This window comes from Eschrichtius robustus, chromosome 3, assembly GCF_028021215.1.
Source record: "Eschrichtius robustus isolate mEscRob2 chromosome 3, mEscRob2.pri, whole genome shotgun sequence".
Classification (NCBI taxonomy): Eukaryota; Metazoa; Chordata; class Mammalia; order Artiodactyla; family Eschrichtiidae; genus Eschrichtius; species Eschrichtius robustus.
The window spans coordinates 112,182,696-112,201,348 of record NC_090826.1 but is presented as its reverse complement, the minus strand read 5'-3'; the positions used below and the strand labels follow the sequence as shown (position 1 = coordinate 112,201,348).

Below are 18,653 nucleotides of genomic sequence, written 5' to 3'. Positions count from 1 at the left end.
GGTCCAGAGGTTAAGACCCTGCACTTCCAATGCAGGGGGTGTGGGTTTGATCCCTGGTCAGGGAATTAAGATCCCACGTGCCACGTGACGTGGCCAAAAAAAATTTTTTTTAAAAGAAAAGAAACAGTTACCCTCAAAGCTGGGTGTTCCTCCTGGGAAGGGATATACGTATGCGTGAATGGTCTACTGACTTGGATTCTGAGTAAGGTTAGAGTGACCAATTTATATCAAAGGTTGCAGCCAAGTGCTTTCTCTTGTCTTTTCCTAGGTGAACCCGGGATGTGGATGATTTCTGCTGATGACAGTATTCTACGAACAGACATTGTCACTGGGGTAGGAGTGGCCAGGAGTCCAGGAATAGCAACAATTTTTCATGACATTCCAGGACTAGTGAAAACATATCGAGAGGTAAACCTAATGTTATGAGTTGAAGGGTTTATAGGAGTTCCCTGGTGGCTTAGTGGTTAGGATTCCAGGCTTTCACAGCCGTGGCCGGGGGTTCAATCCCTGGTCGGAGAACTGAGATTCTGCAAGCCGTGTGACGCGGCCAAAAAAAAAAAAAAAGTTGAAGAGTCTAGAGTAACTATTTCCATATATGGGAATATGCATATAGAAAGCACATCCTATGAAAAGAAATACACTCACATATCAGATATAAAGCCAGCCAACAAACTTTATTGGAACATAAAGGTAAATCGTGATTAAGGTTCTTAACCAAAAGAATGACTAGTCTGATTTATAATTTAAAATATCACCATGGGGGCTTCCCTGGTGGTGCAGTGGTTAAGAATCCTCCTGCCAATGCAGGGGACACGGGTTCGAGCCCTGGTCCAGGAAGATCCCGCATGCCGCGGAGCAGCTAAGCCCATGCGCCACAACTACTGAGCCTGCGCTCTAGAGCCCGCCAGCCACAACTACTGAGCCCGCATGCTGCAACTACTGAAGCCTACATGCCTAGAGCCCATGCTCCGCAACAAAGAGAAGCCATCACAATGAGAAGCCCGTGCTCCATAATGAAGAGGAACCCCCGCTTGCTGCAACTAGAGAAAGCCCACGCGCAGCAACAAAGACCCAACACGGCCAAAAATTAATTAATTAAATAATTAATTAATTAAAAACTATATATATATATATATATATCACCATGGCTACTGGTTGGTAATAAACTGTAGGGGCAAGAGTAGGAGCTGAGGGCTTCCCTGGTAGCACAGTGGTTAAGAATCTGCCTGCCAATGCAGGAGAAATGGGTTCAAGCCCTGGCCCAGGAAGATCCCACATGCCGCGGAGCAACTAAGCCCGTGTGCCACAACTACTGAAGCCTGTGCGCCTGGAGCCCGTGCTCCGCAACAAGAGAAGCCAGCAAAATGAGAAGCCTGCGCACCGCAAGAGTAGCCCCCGCTCGCCGCAACTAAAGAAAGCCCACACGCAGCAACGAAGACCCAACGCAGCCAAAAAACAAAAAAGAGTAGGAGCTGAGAGACAAGTTGGGAGGCTATAATTGCAGGAATGCAGCTGAGTATGATGGATCAGGGTGATAATAGAGGAGGTGGTAGAAAGTTGATCAGATTCTAGGGGGCTACCCTGGTGGCGCAGTGGTTGAGAATCTGCCTGCCAATGCAGGGGACACGGGTTCGAGCCCTGGTCTGGGAAGATCCCGCATGCCACGGAACAACTGGGCCCGTGAGCCACGATTACTGAGCCTGCACATCTGGAGCCTGTGCTCCGCAACGAGAGAGGCCGCGATAGTGAGAGGCCTGCGCACCGTGATGAAGAGTGACCCCCGCTTGCCGCAACTAGAGAAAGCCCTCGCACAGAAACGAAGACCCAACACAGCCATAAATAAATAAATTAATTTAAAAAAAAAAAAAAACTTTAAAAAAAAAAAAAGAAAGTTGATCAGATTCTAAATATATTTTATAGGTATAGTTGATACAATTTCCCAATAGATTATATGTAGAGTGTGAAAGAATCAAGAATGACTTAAGGTTTTTGATTGAACAACTAAAAGGACAGAATTACCATCAACTGAAATGCGTAAGACTGTAGGTGGAACAGTTTAGGAGAGAAGATCAGTTTTGGACATGTAAAGTTGGATGTCTATTAGATGTCAAATGGATGTGTTGAGGTAGCTAGATAGAAAAGTCTGGGAGTCATTGGCATAGATATTTAAAGCCATAAGATCGGACTCCCCTGGTGTTGCAGTGGTTAAGAATCCACCTGCCAAAAAAAAAAAAAAAAAAAAAAAAGAATCCACCTGCCAATGCAGGGGACACGGGTTCAAGCCCTGGTCCAGGAAGATCCCACATGCCGCGGAGCAACTAAGCCCATGCACAACTACTGAGCCCGCGTGCCACAACTACTGAAGCCTGTGCACCTAGAGCCCGTGTTCCGCAACAAGAGAAGCCACCGCAGCAGAACCATGTGTTCTGCAACTACTGAGCCCACACGCCGCAACTACGGAAGACCACGAGCTCTAGGGCCCGAGTGCCACAACTACTGAGCCCACGTACTGCAACTACTGAAGCCCGTGTGCCTAGAGCCTGTGCTCTGCAACAAGAGAAGCCACTGCAATGAGAAGCCCACGCACCACAATGAAGAGCAGCCCCCATTTGCCACAACTAGAGAAAGCCCACACGCAGCAACAAAGACCCAACGCAGCCAAATAAAAAAAAAAAAAAAGCCATAAGATCATCAAGAGAATGACTGTAAATAGAGAAGAGGTCCAAGGACTAAGTTCTGGGGACACTCCAATATTAAGAGCTCTGAACGAAGAATAGGAACCAACAAGAGAAATTTATAGGAATTTATAAGATTTATAAGAATGACCAGGGAATGGGACTTCCCTGGTGGCGCTGTGGTTAAGAATCCGCCTGCCAACGTAGGGGACACGGGTTTGATACCTGGTCTGGGAAGATCCCACATGCTGCAGAGCAACTAAGCCCGGGCACCACAACTACTGAGCCCATGTGCCACAACTACTGAAGCCTGTGCGCCTAGAGCCCGTGCTCCGCAACAAGAGAAGCCATCGCAATGAGAAGCCTGCGCACTGCAACAAAGAGTAGCCCCCGCTCTCCGCAGCTAGAGAAAGCCTGCATGCAGCAATGAAGACCCAATGCAGCCAAAAAAATAAAAATAAATAAATAATAATTAAAGAAAAGAAAAAAAATTTATTAAAAAAAAGAATGAATGTGTAATGGGAGGAAAACCTGGGAATCCTGGTGTCTGGGAAGCCAAGTGAAGAAAGTATTTCAAGGAGGGAGGGGGAGATCAACCACGTGAAAGCTACTGATGGGTCAAGTATGAACACTGAGAAATGACTGATGGTTTTTTGCAATATGGAGGCTGGTGACTTTGAGGAGTAGCTTCAGTGGAATGAAGGGACTGGAAGTTTGACTGGAGAATTGAAAAAGAGGACTTGGAGACAGTCCTCTTCAAGGAACTGGAGTCGAGTTTGTTTTGTTGATTGTTTTTTAAAATGGGAGAAATAATGGCTTAGTAAATGATTCAGTAGAGAAGGAAAATTTGATGTAGGAGTAGGGAGAATTGCTTAAGTGATACCCTTGAGTAGGTGAGATGGGTGAACAAGTGAATAGGTAAGCTTTATAAAGCCTTTCCTATTTCCCCCTTAAATACATGTAACATCTCCTTCCTCTGTGCCCAAAGAATTTGCTTGTTCCTCTTTTCATTCCTCTTAATAGCTATTATTTTTTGAGCATCTACTATGGGCTTGGCACTCTGCATCTATTTTTTTTTAATTTTTTATTTTATATACAGTACAACTATCATTTTTAATCTTCTCAACCCTGCAAAGTATTATCCCAATTTTATAAATGAGTAAATTGCCCAATAAGTGCCCACATGGTATCTGGTACCTTCTTTTATAGAGCTCTAGTCGTAACATAAATAATTACATATAGATGGCATGATAACATAAATGATGTCAGAAATGCTCTTAGAATACAGAAGAAAGTCACTAATTCTGCCTAGACATTAAGGCTAAATTTTCCACAGATGACATTTAAACTGAATCCTGGGATTAGGAATTTGGCAGAAAAGAAAGGGAGAAGGCATATATGTACAAAGGCAAATAAAAAGTGTATGTTGTGTTTGAAGACCAATGAATAAATCAGGGTGGCTTCAGCGTAAGTTTTAAGGGTAGAGAGGGAAAAATTGGATAACATTCAAAGAGAACTTGTATCATGAGCAGATAAGAGGGCTGAGGAGAGAGGCAGCATGAGAAGACAACTAGAAAAAGGGGCTGAGAAGGTTCTAGGTGCTAGAAAAGCAAGGAGAAAGGTGTCACAAAGGCAAGGGAGAGGGCTTCCCTGGTGGCGCAGTGGTTGAGAATCTGCCTGCCAATGCAGGGGACACGGGTTCAAGCCCTGGTCTGGGAAGATCCCACATGCCACGGAGCAACTGGGCCCGTGAGCCACAATTACTGAGCCTGCGCGTCTGGAGCCTGTGCTCCGCAACAAGAGAGGCCGCGATGGTGAGAGGCCCGCGCACCGCAATGAAGAGTGGTCCCCACTTGCCGCAACTAGAGAAAGCCCTCGCACAGAAACGAAGACTCAACACAGTCATAAATAAATAAATAAATAAATAAAAGAACGTGAATTTCTTAAAAAAAAAAAAGGAGACAATTTCTTAAAAAAAAAAAAAAAGGCAAGGGAGAGAATGAGCTATGATGTCAGAGGCTACAGAGAAGTCAAAAGATCATATTCCAGTTGGTGTACTTCGTAAAAATGCTCATTTAATTATTCACTAAGTGGTAGACAATCACTGAGGCCTGTTATATGTCAGTGATTATGCTAGGCTCTGGAAATACAAAGATGAAAAAGACAAAACTCCTTTCCTCACTGAGCTCTTAACATAACTAACTTGATTTAGTTACCGAGTCTAAGCTCGTACTGCTCGCTGCACGACAAGCCAGTAATCGACAGGAGAGTTGTTGGGGCGGGGCAAGGAATAACGGATTTATTTGGAAAGCTAGCAAACTGAGAAGGTGGTGGGCTCCTGCCCCAAAGAACCATGTTGCCTGAGTTAGAATTCAGGCTCCATCCATACTAAAAGGGGAGGGGGCAAAGTCAAACACTTCCTGGTTCCCATCAGCCTCCAGTGAGGGAGTGTGTTCATTTTTTCATCCCTGCAGTCGCTCACTGGTGGGCCTGGTCAAGATGTTTCCTGTGAGCTAAACAAAGGTATTTTAGCTTAATGCTCATTTCCTGGGAAGCAGGGTTCCCAGAGATGGGCCTTTATGTATAATTTAAGCTTTTAGGCAACATCCCTTTAGTGATTAACTTGTAGTAGAACACAAAAGGTTCTTCCCTATTACAGTTTTAAGGTCCTTGAATATATAGGAAAAAATTAAAAACTACGGTAGTACTGAGGAGACTGGACAGTATACTGCATATAAATTGAAGGAATTTGGGAGGAATCCCCTGGTGGTCCAGTGGTTAGGACTCTGCGCTTCCACTACAGGGGGCATGGGTTTGATCCCTGGTCGGGGAACTAAGAACTAAGATCCTGCATGCTGTGTGCCACAGCCAAAAAAAAACAGACGGACTGGATACCCAAAGGAGTTAGAACCCAAAAATAAATAAATAAACCAGTAAGTTGAAGGTATCTGGGGGGAAAGGGCCATCATTATCACCATCTTCTCCCACTGTAATCATTAAGCACTTGCCTTATAGTCAAGGCACAGTACAGGGTGTACAAAGACATGTTAGGGTTCTAAGTTGAAACGCAGAATCTAATGGGAGGGATTTTAACAAGTATAAAAATACCTACAATATAAGGCAGAACATTACAAGTATTTTGAGAGAAACAATACTTTGAGGTTTCAGAAAAGGTTGAGATTATATGCAACTAAAGAGAGAAAAAGAAAACTTTCTAAAGGAAATTGCAACTGTCTTCAAAGACATCTAATAGGGAATCATACAAAGGGAATATATGTCAGAAGGAATAATGCACAAAGACCTCCTTTTAGAAAAAAATGTTATTTTCTTCTCAAAAGTAAACAAATTTTGTGGTTCTCAAATATGTGATCACTAGAAGGGCAATTTGCTCTTGTGTGAAACTGCTTTTAGCTAAATAAGTTATGAGGGATGGAGAAGAAGGGAACCAGATTCTCTAAGAACTTATGTACCAATTTTCCTTTGGTTTGCTGACAGGTGGTGGTCCATGCATCATCAAGATTAACACTCAGTTATGACCTTAAGACTTCTCTCACCAATACCCTCAATTCAACTGTGTTCAAGCTCTTTATCACCACTGGCAGAAATGGTGTCAATCTTAAAGGTCAGCAATCTCTTTATAGTTCTGGGTCATTATTCCCACCTTTCCCATTCTCCCTCAATTCATTTACCCCTTTGAATTAGCAATACAAGTTTTCTTTCATTTCAAAATTGATTCTACTTTTACAAAGAAATCACTGAGGGACTTCCCCGGTGGTCCAGTGGTAAAGAATCTGCCTTCCAATGCAGGGGACGCGGGTTCGATCCCTGGTTGGGGAACAACTAAGCCCATGCACCACAACTACTGAGCACTTGCGCCTCAACAAGAGAGCCTGCATGCTGCAAACTACAGAGCCCACGCGCTCTGGAGCCCGCACGTCACAGCTTAGAGAGAGAAAAACCCGCATGCCATAACTAGAAAAAAGCCCGTGTGCTGTAAGGGAGAGCCCACGCGCTGCAAGGGAAGATCCCACATGCCGCAACCAAGACCCGACGCAGCCAAATAAATAAATAAATGTTAAAAAAAAAAAATCATTGAGAGCTATGAGACCTCAGAAATTATGACTGGATTAAGGTTTTGAAATAGGCTCAACCTAGTCACTGCTGTCTTTTTAGTTATAACCCTGAGATCAGGAGGTAGCCTAGACCAAGGATTTCCAAACGTGGCTGATTTTTAAGGTTATCCAAAGAAATTTTTTAAAAATACAGATTCTTAGGCTCCATCCAGATTTAATAAGTTTGGGATAGAGCCTAGGATACAATTTTTTTTTTTGGGGGCTGCGTTGGGTCTCTGTTGCTGCGCCCAGGCTTTCTCTAGTTGTGGCGAGCGGGGGCTACTCTTCATTGCAGTGCGCAGGCTCTAGGCGCACAGGCTTCAGTAGCTGCAGCATGTGGGCTCAGTAGTTGCGGCACGCGGGCCCAAGAGCGCACAGGCTTCAGTAGTTGTGGCTCACAGGCCTAGTTGCTCCGCGGCATGTGGGATCTTCCCAGACCAGGGCTCGAACCCGTGTCCCCCACATTGGCAGGCAGATTCTTAACCACTGCGCCCACCAGGGAATCCAAGATATAATTCTTTTAAAGCTTCCCAAGATTTGAGAATTGTTGGACTAGATGATATCTGAAATGTTATTCACTCAGCAAATTTGCCTTGTGCTTTTCTTTTTTTCATTCTGTATTGGGCCATGATTTACTGTCAAAAAAAGGGGGAGGACAGATAACTAAAATACAAGAAGCTTCTAATAGATTCCAAATGCTATGTTAGGAATTTTTATATCTTTTATCTCATTTAACAATCTCATCATGTAGTAATTATCATCATTTTAAAGATGAGAATACTGGGAATTCCCTGGCAGTCCAGTGGTTAGGATTCTATGCTCTCACCGCCAAGGGCCTGGGTTCAATCCCTGGTCGGGAAAAAAAAAGTGATGAGAATACTAAGTCTAAGAGCAAGTAATTTGTACAAGGGAACAACCAGTTAGTGGCAGGAGTGGTGGATATGTTCCACTCCAAAGTGCATGTACATCCTTTCATTCCTCTTTTTTTAAAGAACAAATTCCAGATTTGGGGGCAGGGGGAAGGTAAGTGGTGGGGAGAGGGTAGGGGGCGAGAAAACACAAACCAACCAGAGAAGTCCAGAATATAACAGAATATAACTGTCTATAAAACAAGATAATTTAAACTCTAATTGCCCTTTCTGTCCTTCAATTTTAAGCACTTAATATATTTTCTTTTCACAGTAGATATTTAATCTTATAAATACACTCTATGTATGTATAAATAAGAACACTTGATCTTTAAAATTCTCCAGGTTCTTTTACAAAGTATTAAATGTTTCTTCATAACATATTCACTCATTGTTGTCTACCTTATTAAATTTTACAAAGAGACTGTAATTTTTTTCCCCCCGCAGAATCTTTCTAAAACCACAACTTATTATGAAACCTCATGTAACAGTTCTTTTGATATTGCTGATAGTCTCCAAAAGATGAGAATGGTCACTAGACTGCTGGCAACTGAGAAAGAGCTTTAGCAAACGAAGACCATTAAGAAACTGTGCAGGGGAAAATCTTGTTAACAAGACATAGTTCCCATTTAATTTAAAATGCATCCATTGCAGCTGACCCAACCTTGGTGCCAGTCTGTTTCTTGCTGGCTATGTGGCTCCTGTTTAAGGCACCACTTGTAATGAACTTCTCGAGATCTTTGACTTGAATCATACTGCAAAACAGTATGTTTTGGAAAACAAACCTTCCTAGACTTAAAAGCTACCTCCCATGTGTAGCACTTTATTTCTAACAGCTGTCCAATTTCTCTGTAATCTTCCCACTGATGAATTCCAAAAACCTTTTAAAGAGGACAGCAGCTATGATGTTGATAATAGAAGCCCCATTATAGTCACAGACTAGCAGAAGCAGATTTTTTTTACAATCTTCTTTCAACTTGATTGTGGTAGGACCCAACAGAGCTGGCAAGTAGACAGCTGTAGGAAGTCAAGCAGAACTGATCCTCTTTGTTGCTTTTTTTTTTTTTTTTTTTAGTACCAAACTGCCTCTATAAAATAGCCTCTCCTTCTACAAATTCCTCTTAGTAACAGAGCTATTTCTCTTTTCTGCTTATTAGGATCCTGCACCCCAAGTCAGGCCTTGGCCATTACAACAACACTTCTTCCAGAGACCCTCATGCTGTGCCATGTACAGTTCAGTAATACTTTACTAGACATTCCAGCAAGTAAAGTCTTTCATGTCCATTCAGATTTCAGCATGGAGAAAGGTGGGTTCCACCAGTTGAATCTGGTTTCCCCCTTGTTTTCATATTTGTGCAAATGTCACTTTCTTATTGGACTGCATTTCTACTTTCCAGTTTCATCTGCTATATAACTGTGGAATCTTTCTCAGTCAGCATTTTTGTTCTATCCATTCAACAAACTTTTAACACATGTCTATAATATGCTATGCTTTTCTATTATAACTTACTATTTTCTCCTTTGTTAGCCTGTTATCTTTGTGAGGGCTTGGATTATGTCTCATTCATCTTTTATCCCCAACTAGTAGCACAGTGTTTGAATGTTGCTGAACTGAAGGATATTCCAAGCAGAACAGCATTAACAAGTGGAAAGCAGAAACAGGCATGACACTGGGAGGACTTTAAATAAATCAACTGATCTAAAATGAGACAATTCATGTCAAATGTAAATAGGTAATGCTATATCATGGAAGAGCTTCTACTCCAAGGTCAGGCAGTTTGAATGGTATGAGTAATGAGAAACCACTGATAGAAGGTTCATTCAGCAAACCGTTGAGCACCAAATAGAATGCATGGTACCAGGACAGGCCCTGGAGGTACAGCGGAGTAAGACAAGGCTTTTAACTCTTACTAGAATTGCACAGGGCGATTAGTTATAGAATAAAGATATACATGGGATGCTACGATGGCAGAAAGAAAGGAGTATCTACATCAAACCTGGCAGTTAGAGTGAGGTTTAACAGGGGAAATAACCTTCAGAAGGATGACTAGGACTGAGGTAGATGTGAAGAGAACACGACATTCCAGGCAATATAGAGTCCTGGAAAAGTTTTCAAAAATAAGTTTAAAGTATATAGTGGCAGTACACAGAACGGATAAGAAAGAATGGGAGGCAAGGAGATTAGTAAGTGCAATTTACATTGCAATAATCCAAGCATGAATTGATGAGTGTCTAGACCAGACTAACAGAAATACTAACAGAGCCAGATGTGAGACATTTCAAAGGATGAGTTAGCAAGATTTGGATACAGGAATGAAGGAATAGATGTCAAAAGACAACTGAGGTTGAGCACGGGTAACTAGAAAAACAATACAATTGACAGAAATAAGGCCATCAAGAGGTGGTTTGATAGAGAAGTGATTAAAGCATGTTCAAAGCTTGCCTTTCTTCCACAAAACCCTTTACTGATCCAACTCTACTTCATCCTATATCCCCTTAATTTCCATTTACACTATATTATTTAATACTCCCTGACATGTCCAATTTACCAATAATGGTATCCTTAAGTTCAATTGTGGGTTCCCTGGGACTGTTTCATCTTTGGTAAACTCCTCCATAGTGGCCAAAAGTGTGCTAATAGTGAATACTCAAAACTTGAGTTCACATTCTGAATTTGCATGTAACTCTTTTTCCTTCCTATCCTAATCCAGTTGGCTAAATAGAGCCTCTGAACCTTCCTGCTCAGTTTTTCCTCTTTTCTTCAGGGGTTTACGTCTGCCTAATCAAGGTTCGACCCCAGTCAGAAGAGCTACTCCAGGCCCTCAGCACGGCTGACACCTCAGTCTATGGTTGGGCCTCGCTTGTCAGTGAGCGTAGCAAGAATGGAATGCAAAGAATCCTCATTCCTTTCATCCCAGCCTTTTACATCGATCAATCAGAATTGGTTCTTAGCCACAAAAACGAAGTTGGGGAGATAAGAGTACTGGGAGTGGACAGAGTTCTTGAGAAACTAGAGGTATGTTAAGGACTGAAGCAAAACAGATCAGGGTTTTGAAAAAGAGATTTTTCATTCTCAGTCCAGGGTAAAGGAACAGTTACTGAATGACTTGATAAAATTCACCACAGGAAATTCTTAAACAAAATGAAGAAAATCTGTCCCCTTCACAATGCCAGGGGGGGCCCCCAGAGTCCAAAATCTAGGTCAAGAGCCTTGTCAGTCTGGAAGGTAACACAAATACTTTTATGTATATATATATTACACCAATGCTATCTTGAAACAATTTTAGAATGCTAGCTTAAAACTTTTTTTGAAGGCTGTATTATTCACAGATCGTTTTCTTCCCTTATCCTTCAACACATCTAAGTGAGAAAAAGTGACTTGTCAGACAGCTAGCTAGAACTAGAAATCCAGATGTCTCACTGTATATGTTTAAGATTGGAATGTATTGACACAAAACTGACTTTTCTTTCAAACATGTTCCATTTCCTTTTCTCCAAGGTCTTCCCCAGCTCCCCAGTTCTAGTGGTCTCTGGCCATAGGCACTCTTCCCTCACACGTGGCCTGGCTATCTACCCCATAAAAGTAGTCAACTTCACTTCCCTCCAGCAGATGGCATCACCTGTTTTCATCAATATTTCCTGTGTGCTCACCAGTCAAAGTGAGGCTGTGCGAGTGAGAGCTATGAAAGGTAAGTCTGGTTCAGGTGAGCATTGGGGGTGCCTATTTTTAATCTAGAGGCAAAAAGACAGAATGCATTACGATTTAGTCAATGCGAAACATTCAGCCACTTGACCAACATTATTCAAACTAGCTGGGACATGGATCTTTATTCTCCAAGCCTACTCTATAAAATGTAACCTTCAGGAAGCCTTCTTACCACTAGCTAGATGTTATACTTAAATATATAAGTTATGTCAGTTTGTCAGCTGCATAAGTATACTTCTTACCCTGTTTTAAACCTCTTGATAAATGTTTCATTTACTTCAAAAGTATTTAGCAAACCTTTGTGCATCAATGGGCAAATGGTGGTAACCCTAGAACCAAGACTTAGCTTCCCCAAATCCTGATTCTACCATTACCCAGTTTAGAAATGATGTCAAGTTTGGGTGGGATGGGAACCGTTATGGAAAGAGGTGTTAGGAAAGCCAGAGAACCATCCTCCTTATACTTGTCACTCCCACTTGCCCATGCCTCAAGGGAAACAGTATTTGTCTTAATTACTGGGAGTGAATTAGGCTGAACCTTAGTACAGCTAATGGGAGAAAGGTTTTTGCTTCTATAAGCACCCAATTTGTACGGGTCAATAAATATTCTAAGCATAGTTACATGCATTTTGTTTTAATTCTTATGATTCTAAAGAGTTTTCTAAAACTTTATAAAGATGTTTTTCCCTCTGAAGAGTTGAGAAAATTGAGGTGTTCAGGGTCCCACCAACTAGAAAGTGTTCAACTCCAATCTGTGCTCTTTCTGTGAGAGCAGTTTTTAAATCTAGAGTTCATGGACCTCCACAAAGGTCCACAGATAGAACTCAAGGTGTCCATGCCTTGAATGGGGAAAAAAACTGCATCTTTATTTTCAATTAACCTCTAACTGAAAGTTAGCATTTCCATTGATTATGAATATAGGCAACAAATCACAGCAGTATTATATGTGACTTTGTCACCAAGGGAAACCATAGATGTTCTCATGTTCCAACTGTCACATCTCAAAATATTTCATTTCAAAATTGCATCAAAATTACAGTAGCTATCAGACCTAAAGCTACAATTTTTTTGTTATTACTAGAGCACACATACTACTGTATCACAAATTAGGCCTTTTCCCTATTTTCATCAACTCTTGATATTAATTGATTTCCTTTATTCCTACTACATTTTATCTTTTGCATTTAAAAACATTCTGAATTGGGATCCATTGACTTCATCAGACTGCTGAAGTTACCCATGGCAAAAAAAACAAACAAAAACGTTAAGAACCCCCGCACTTCTTAGAGATAAGAGGGACAAGCAGTAGAACAGTACAATCACAGTAGGTGGGAGTCTTTAGATACAAATATCCAACCTTCAGCTCATTCATACAAGTGTGTGCCTACTGTTATGTGCCAAGCACGGTCCCTACTTGCAGAAATCAGATTTAAGACAGGGCCCAGGGACTTCCCTGGTGGTCCAGTGGCTAAGACTCCACGCTCCCAATGCAGGGGGCCCAGGTTCGATCCCTGGTCAGGGAACTAGATGCCACATGCTGCAACTAAGAGTTCACATGCCGAAACTAAAAAGATCTCGCATGCCACAACTAAAAAGATCCCGCGTGCCGCAACTAAGACCCGACACAGCCAAATAAATAAATATTTAAAAAAGACAGGGCCCAACTAAGACAGGAATTAGTTCAATGCAGCCAGAACAAAGGGGTGCTATAAATTAATGTGCCTAAGTTTTATTGGGACTTCCAACAGTGGGACCTGATCAGGGATTAATATAGTCTTGTTTCTACTAATAAGCAACCTCAAATTAGTCTTCAAAGTGAAGCAGTTTGTAAACAGTATGAAGTTGTTACAATAGTGTGAAACAGAGTCTGGTGAGAGGTAAGACCAGTTAAGAGCCCAGAGGTAGAGGGACTACATCAGGGATGCAGAATAGGAACTAGGTCCAAGGGCCTGGTGACAGTTTACCTGGGAAGGCCCGTTAAATTCAGGCAGTTTTGTGGGGCAGGGAAGAGTTCATTTCTAGACACTGAAAAGTTTGAAATAACCAAAGGCAAGTGCCAAGCATGCTTCACAGAAGTCTGAAGTTTTACTGAGGACAAGTTTATAAACATATCAGAATGCACCTGAATAAAAAAGGACAAGTAGCCCCTGGATTTAAGAGGTCATTGGTGATCCAACGAAATATTTCATTCAGGTTAGAGGGATTAAAAGTAGAAGCTGAATCACCATAGACTATCACAAACTTGGTGAAGGGAAGCAGTCACCTGGAGTTCAAGTGCACAGGAAAGGTAACAGGCATTTTAAAGTGGCAAAGAATTTAAATATTCTTTTGTAAGCTGAAAAGAAATGAGACTCAAGAATTGTAGCTTATTGTTAGAGAGGTAAAAAGCCTAAAAAAGGTAAGAAGAGCCAAGTTCAGTTCACCCCTTTTTCTCTGGTTAAGAAGCAAAAGAATTTCCTAGAGGGCTGGATTTTGACTGTTTCAGCTAGATACTCTTAGGACCACAAAAGTTTTTAAATGCAACATCTGTCCTGGATAACTATAACCTTCTTTTATTCTGCCAACGTGTAGATCAATGTGAAGATTCAGGTGTCCTCCAGAAGCTCATGGGTTCTTACCAGATTTTCTTTACCCTCTTTGCGGTGTTGGCATCAACAGCTTTCCTCTTTCTAGGTAAGGAGTCCTTATATTCAGCACCGTGGCCTTTTGACTTGGAAACTGCCTTCATTTTATTTCACAAACTAAATGAGGATGAAAACTAGCTGTTTATCACATCTAATTTGGGACATGCAATTGAAACTGATTTAGCCTCCCTACCCCTAGTCACCAGTGGACCAAAGATCCCGCCCAATTTACTAGGAAGCAAGGAACTGCATGTGGCCAACAAATACCACTCAGAAGTGGAAATTACTACTAAACCTTAGATTATAGCTAGTTTTGCTCAAACACATAGCTAGAGATGATAGAAGCAACACAACATGTACTATCATCTACACATGCATTTCCCATCTTTCAACCAGAAGTTGGAATACCTCTAAAAATCACTGAATAAAAATTTCCTGGAAGTATAATTATTTAATTTGAAGCCTTTTTTTTATAGCAATACTTGCCCCTTAAGGCCTTCCTCCAGTGAAAACAGTTCTCTTTGGTGACATCTCCCTTATTCTTTTTCCAGCATACAATGCCTTCCTAAACAAGATGCAGACAGTTCCAGTTGTTTATATACCAACTCTAGGTGCACCACAACCAGGTAAAGAATCACCATCTTTATTGCTGAAAAGCTCAGGTATCACCCTCATTCACTTTTATTCACCCTTCATCTATTTCCCTTCCTCCTTTACTTCTAGGTTCTTACACATCCACACGTTCTCCTCCTCCCTTCATAAGTCCACAACCCCCACCAGCGCAGCGTCGGCTACAACATTGGCTTTGGAATACAAGGCACTAATCTCTGCTTGGACAAGTCCCCTTAACTGCAGGGGGCTGGAGATTTCTAGCCCTAGACCAGGAGCCTAGCAGCAACCTCTACACTCATAAGCCTCCAAACAAGCCTTCTGAGAACTGTAAATAAAGGATCCTAAGCTGTTTTGTGTTAAAGTGGTGTGCTGGATTACGTTTTAAAGATCAACTGTCAGTTCTTAATTCTAAGAAAACATAGAAGTGAAAGCAAATACCCCATTTATATATCATTCCAGTTTTTAATCAAGCTCTGCAGATTTACTCAATGAGCCTAGGGATAGGAATGTCCCAAATGGACTTTTTAAGTATTAGACCACTTACTTGCCCCAAATGACTCTACAGTCCACTCTTCTGATTGCCCCTGAATACGTGAGGTAGGAACTTCCTAGCAGTAAAACAAGACAATAAACAGGACGTATCCAAAATGTGTTTATTGGGATGGTTTCCCATTCATCTTGATTCCAGGGGCTTTTAGTGCTGCTTCCGTCTGAAGGAGCACCCTGCAAGAATAAGTTCCGAAGGTTAACTGACAGCAGCCTACTTACCCTGTCCCACCCCCACAAAACAAAATGATGCCTGATACCCACAGGAAACCTACATCTGTAGTTTTCTCAACTCTTTTAGCTCCTACCTACTCACTTAAAGACAACATCACCTTCAGCTCATATGAAGCCCCTTTTATCACCCATCCACCCCAGCCTTAGACAGAAGCACTGAGATTAGTGCTTTCTAATTATGCTTTAGGAGAGAGAAAAAAAAAAAAAAAGACTATCAAACCCAACCGTCTTTGCAAGACAGCCTGATAATTTACATTATACATGACCTCTCTTAAGATTCAAACCCCAAAATCATAACATTAATTAAACCATTTACCTTCTGTAAGCCTTGCTTTTCCTCCTGTAGGCTGGCAGAGGACGGTAGAGCAGCCAACACACAAAACTACTGTTTGTGCATGGCTAAAGACGGTGGTGATTTTATAGCATCCTGTGAAAAAACATCGAGTTACCCTATTTTCCCCAAACCTTTCTTCACTTAAACGTGTGCTATCATGTATTAACTGTACAACAAGCATGTTATGTAAATTCTTGAAATTTACTTTCCTATTCTAAATCGATTACTTGGCTCTAGGTATATACATTAAAGCCAACTCAGAAGCAACCTGGACTATCTCCCCCCACCTATGAATATTTTGTTAATGCGTTACCACCATCATCCAAAAAAACTATCCGAGAGTTAAAATATAGACAATCCTCTATTTGGTGAGGAGGGACGCTCAGTAACTGGTCACCATATCCACCCCCTTGCCTCCAGGTACAAGTATATAACTGACCACAGGAGAAACCCAACATAACATTCCAGTGTTCTTCAACACAAAGAAACGTTACGGTTTGCACAAAAAGTTTGGAAGGGAGATCACTATAGATCACTGTTCCTGAAATGCAAAATTTTACCTGTCTCAAACATTCAAATTTTAAGAAATCAGAACCGCTTCAAGGATACCTTTGTCCAATTCTTGGGGTCCAGTGCTTTCCCCACTACTGCAAGTAATCTCCTCACCTGGGCATTTCACATCCATGAAATAGGAATTGGGGCTCTGCACCAGGCGCTTCTTCTTGTGTTTCCTCTTCTCCTCTTCTGGAGAGGGATGAAGGAGATCCTTTGCGAGCTAAGAGAGGCAGAAATGCAGAGACTTAGAAACCAACGGCGAACACGGGATGATCGAAAACAGCCCCCACTGCCACACACCGGGGAGAGCTCGCCCCTCGCCGCCCCTGGTGTCTGCGCAGCTGGGCCGCCATCTTATCGCCTCTCCGCTCCCGTCTATGCAGGGGGCCCCACGGGCCTCTGCAAACTGCGGAAGGCAGGTGAGGGCCCTCTGCGATCCGAAATCAGCGTGAGGACAGCGTGCGGACAGAAGAGCGAGATCTCCGCGGAAACCTGCACCAAGGAACTCACAGGCATGTTCTCGTGGGGAGGTCGTCACCGTCGGAAAGGAGCGAAAGCGGAAATCCTGCTCCTTAAATCCGCCGTCCCGCAGGAAGTGACGCCTGGGCCTTCTGCCGCCATGTTGGGAAGGTCCTTCTCTCACGGTGTGTGGGCGGCGGGGCGAGGAGGGGGCTGCCATTTTTGGAAGGTCTCCAAATGACAGGACATAGATGAGTCGCCATGGTGAGAGAGTGAGCATGTTCTCTTAAGGTCAGCGTTTGATCTCTGCTGAGGGGTAAATGGACAATTTTTAAATTTCGCGCTACACTTTAACAATGGGAACTGCTGAGGAAAACAGCGAGACTGAGCCATGTCTGGGACTTACTAAATTTCTTTACTATTTTTCAATTGGTTTAGTTTGCCCATTTTTAACAATTCAGAAATGTAAATATGAAAAAAGAAAGTCCTCGTATTTTCCGCACCTCCAGCCTATTCCTAGGGCTAACCATTGTTAAATTTTATTCTCTCCTTTCCATCTTTCCCTCTAATACTAATTTCATCACTCACTTATGTAGTGCTTATTTGTGCATTGTTCTGACTGCTTTTCACAAGTTAATTAATCGTCACAACAACTCCATCAGGTTGATACTATTATTATCCACATTTTACAGATGGGGAAAGTGATGCCCAGAGACATTAAACAAATTGTCCGAAGTATGCTACTAAACTGCCTTCCAAAAAGGTTGTGTCAGTTTACATTCCCACATCCTTTCCCCCACATTTTCACCAGCGCTGCCTTTCCAAGATTTCTAATCTTGGCAGCATCGACACTCTTGACAGGGAATGAGAAGAAAAAATGAAGAACAAATCATGGTCTTCTACAGTAGTGATCAAAGGGTTAGAATGTCCATTTGTCATAAAGGAGGGGCGAAGATGACCCAAATGGCATCTGGGGACCTGTTTAATTCCAAAGGAATCTAATAGGGCGAGGGATGTGAGTTCTAGTCAAGGCTGTACTGGTAAACGTTTAACACCTGACTATATGGAGGGGAGCCCTGATTTGTTGTCTTTGCTAATTTCGATGGCGTAAATACCCCCACCGTGGCCAATTTCAGACTATCAATGTGATATCATTAAACACGGATTTGGAAAGAGATAAGCACAATCTGTTCTCAGGAGCCAGTAAGGATTGGTTCCAGCACACTACTGATGGGTGAGAAAAACCTCTGAGGAAGTGACATTTAAGCTGAAATCTGAAAGACAAGGAATCACTCAAACAGCAGTTTGGGGAAATAGAATTCTAGGCTGAGGGAAGAGCTTGTGAATATAAAAGCAGAGACCGAATGAGCCTGCCAAAATTGAGGGGGGGGGGGGGAGGGCATTGTTGCAGAAGCTCTGAGAGCTAGGGGGAGAGTACTATGGAAATGAGGCTCCAGTGAAAGCAGGTATACAGCAGCATAAGTACAATTTAGAGAGGTGAAAAAGAATAATATATTGCTGGTGATGAAGAGTCCAGATCCAGACAAAATAAGATGAAATGAAAAAGAATTGATGGATTTTTATCAGAACAATCCATGAACATTGAAGAATAATTTAAAAGACTGGAGAGAGATGGTTTGGCCAGCAAGAAGTAGAGGACACTCAAGGTTAGTAATACAGCTTGAAGACATAATGGGTGGTGAGATAAAGGACAAAAGGGGATTGAATAGTTGTGTTTGAGAAAGGACAAACGTCGGCACACAAGGTGACGAGGAGGATAGGTGAAGTGACAAAAGATGCCTTCTCACAACCAGTACATTATCCTTACACAAGGACTATTCTACTGACCTGCTATTAGAAAAGCAGATATTTTGAGTAACTTTTTCCAA

General features: G+C 42.1%; 2 protein-coding genes across 2 annotated transcripts in view; one reads left to right on the top strand and one right to left on the bottom strand.

Moving 5' to 3' along the window:
* Window positions 1-14,914, top strand: part of NUP210L (nucleoporin 210 like) — a 69,714-nt gene extending 54,800 nt beyond the window's left edge. The window contains exons 31-38 of the mRNA XM_068540863.1: window positions 269-408; window positions 6,171-6,297; window positions 8,853-9,002; window positions 10,461-10,711; window positions 11,195-11,399; window positions 13,972-14,073; window positions 14,576-14,650; window positions 14,748-14,914. Coding sequence (XP_068396964.1) covers window positions 269-408; window positions 6,171-6,297; window positions 8,853-9,002; window positions 10,461-10,711; window positions 11,195-11,399; window positions 13,972-14,073; window positions 14,576-14,650; window positions 14,748-14,848 — 1,151 coding nt within the window. The 3' untranslated portion in view covers window positions 14,849-14,914. The remainder of the gene's footprint in view (window positions 1-268; window positions 409-6,170; window positions 6,298-8,852; window positions 9,003-10,460; window positions 10,712-11,194; window positions 11,400-13,971; window positions 14,074-14,575; window positions 14,651-14,747) is intronic.
* A 361-nt stretch (window positions 14,915-15,275) lies between these two features.
* Window positions 15,276-16,925, bottom strand: RPS27 (ribosomal protein S27). The gene is made up of 4 exons (XM_068540870.1): window positions 16,816-16,925; window positions 16,417-16,525; window positions 15,733-15,843; window positions 15,276-15,359 (listed from the first exon to the last, which is right to left on the bottom strand). The coding sequence occupies exons 1-4, from the start codon at window positions 16,819-16,821 to the stop codon at window positions 15,331-15,333; spliced, it is 255 nt and encodes an 84-aa protein (XP_068396971.1). The 5' UTR covers window positions 16,822-16,925; the 3' UTR covers window positions 15,276-15,330.
* Between the last annotated feature and the right edge of the window lie 1,728 nt (window positions 16,926-18,653).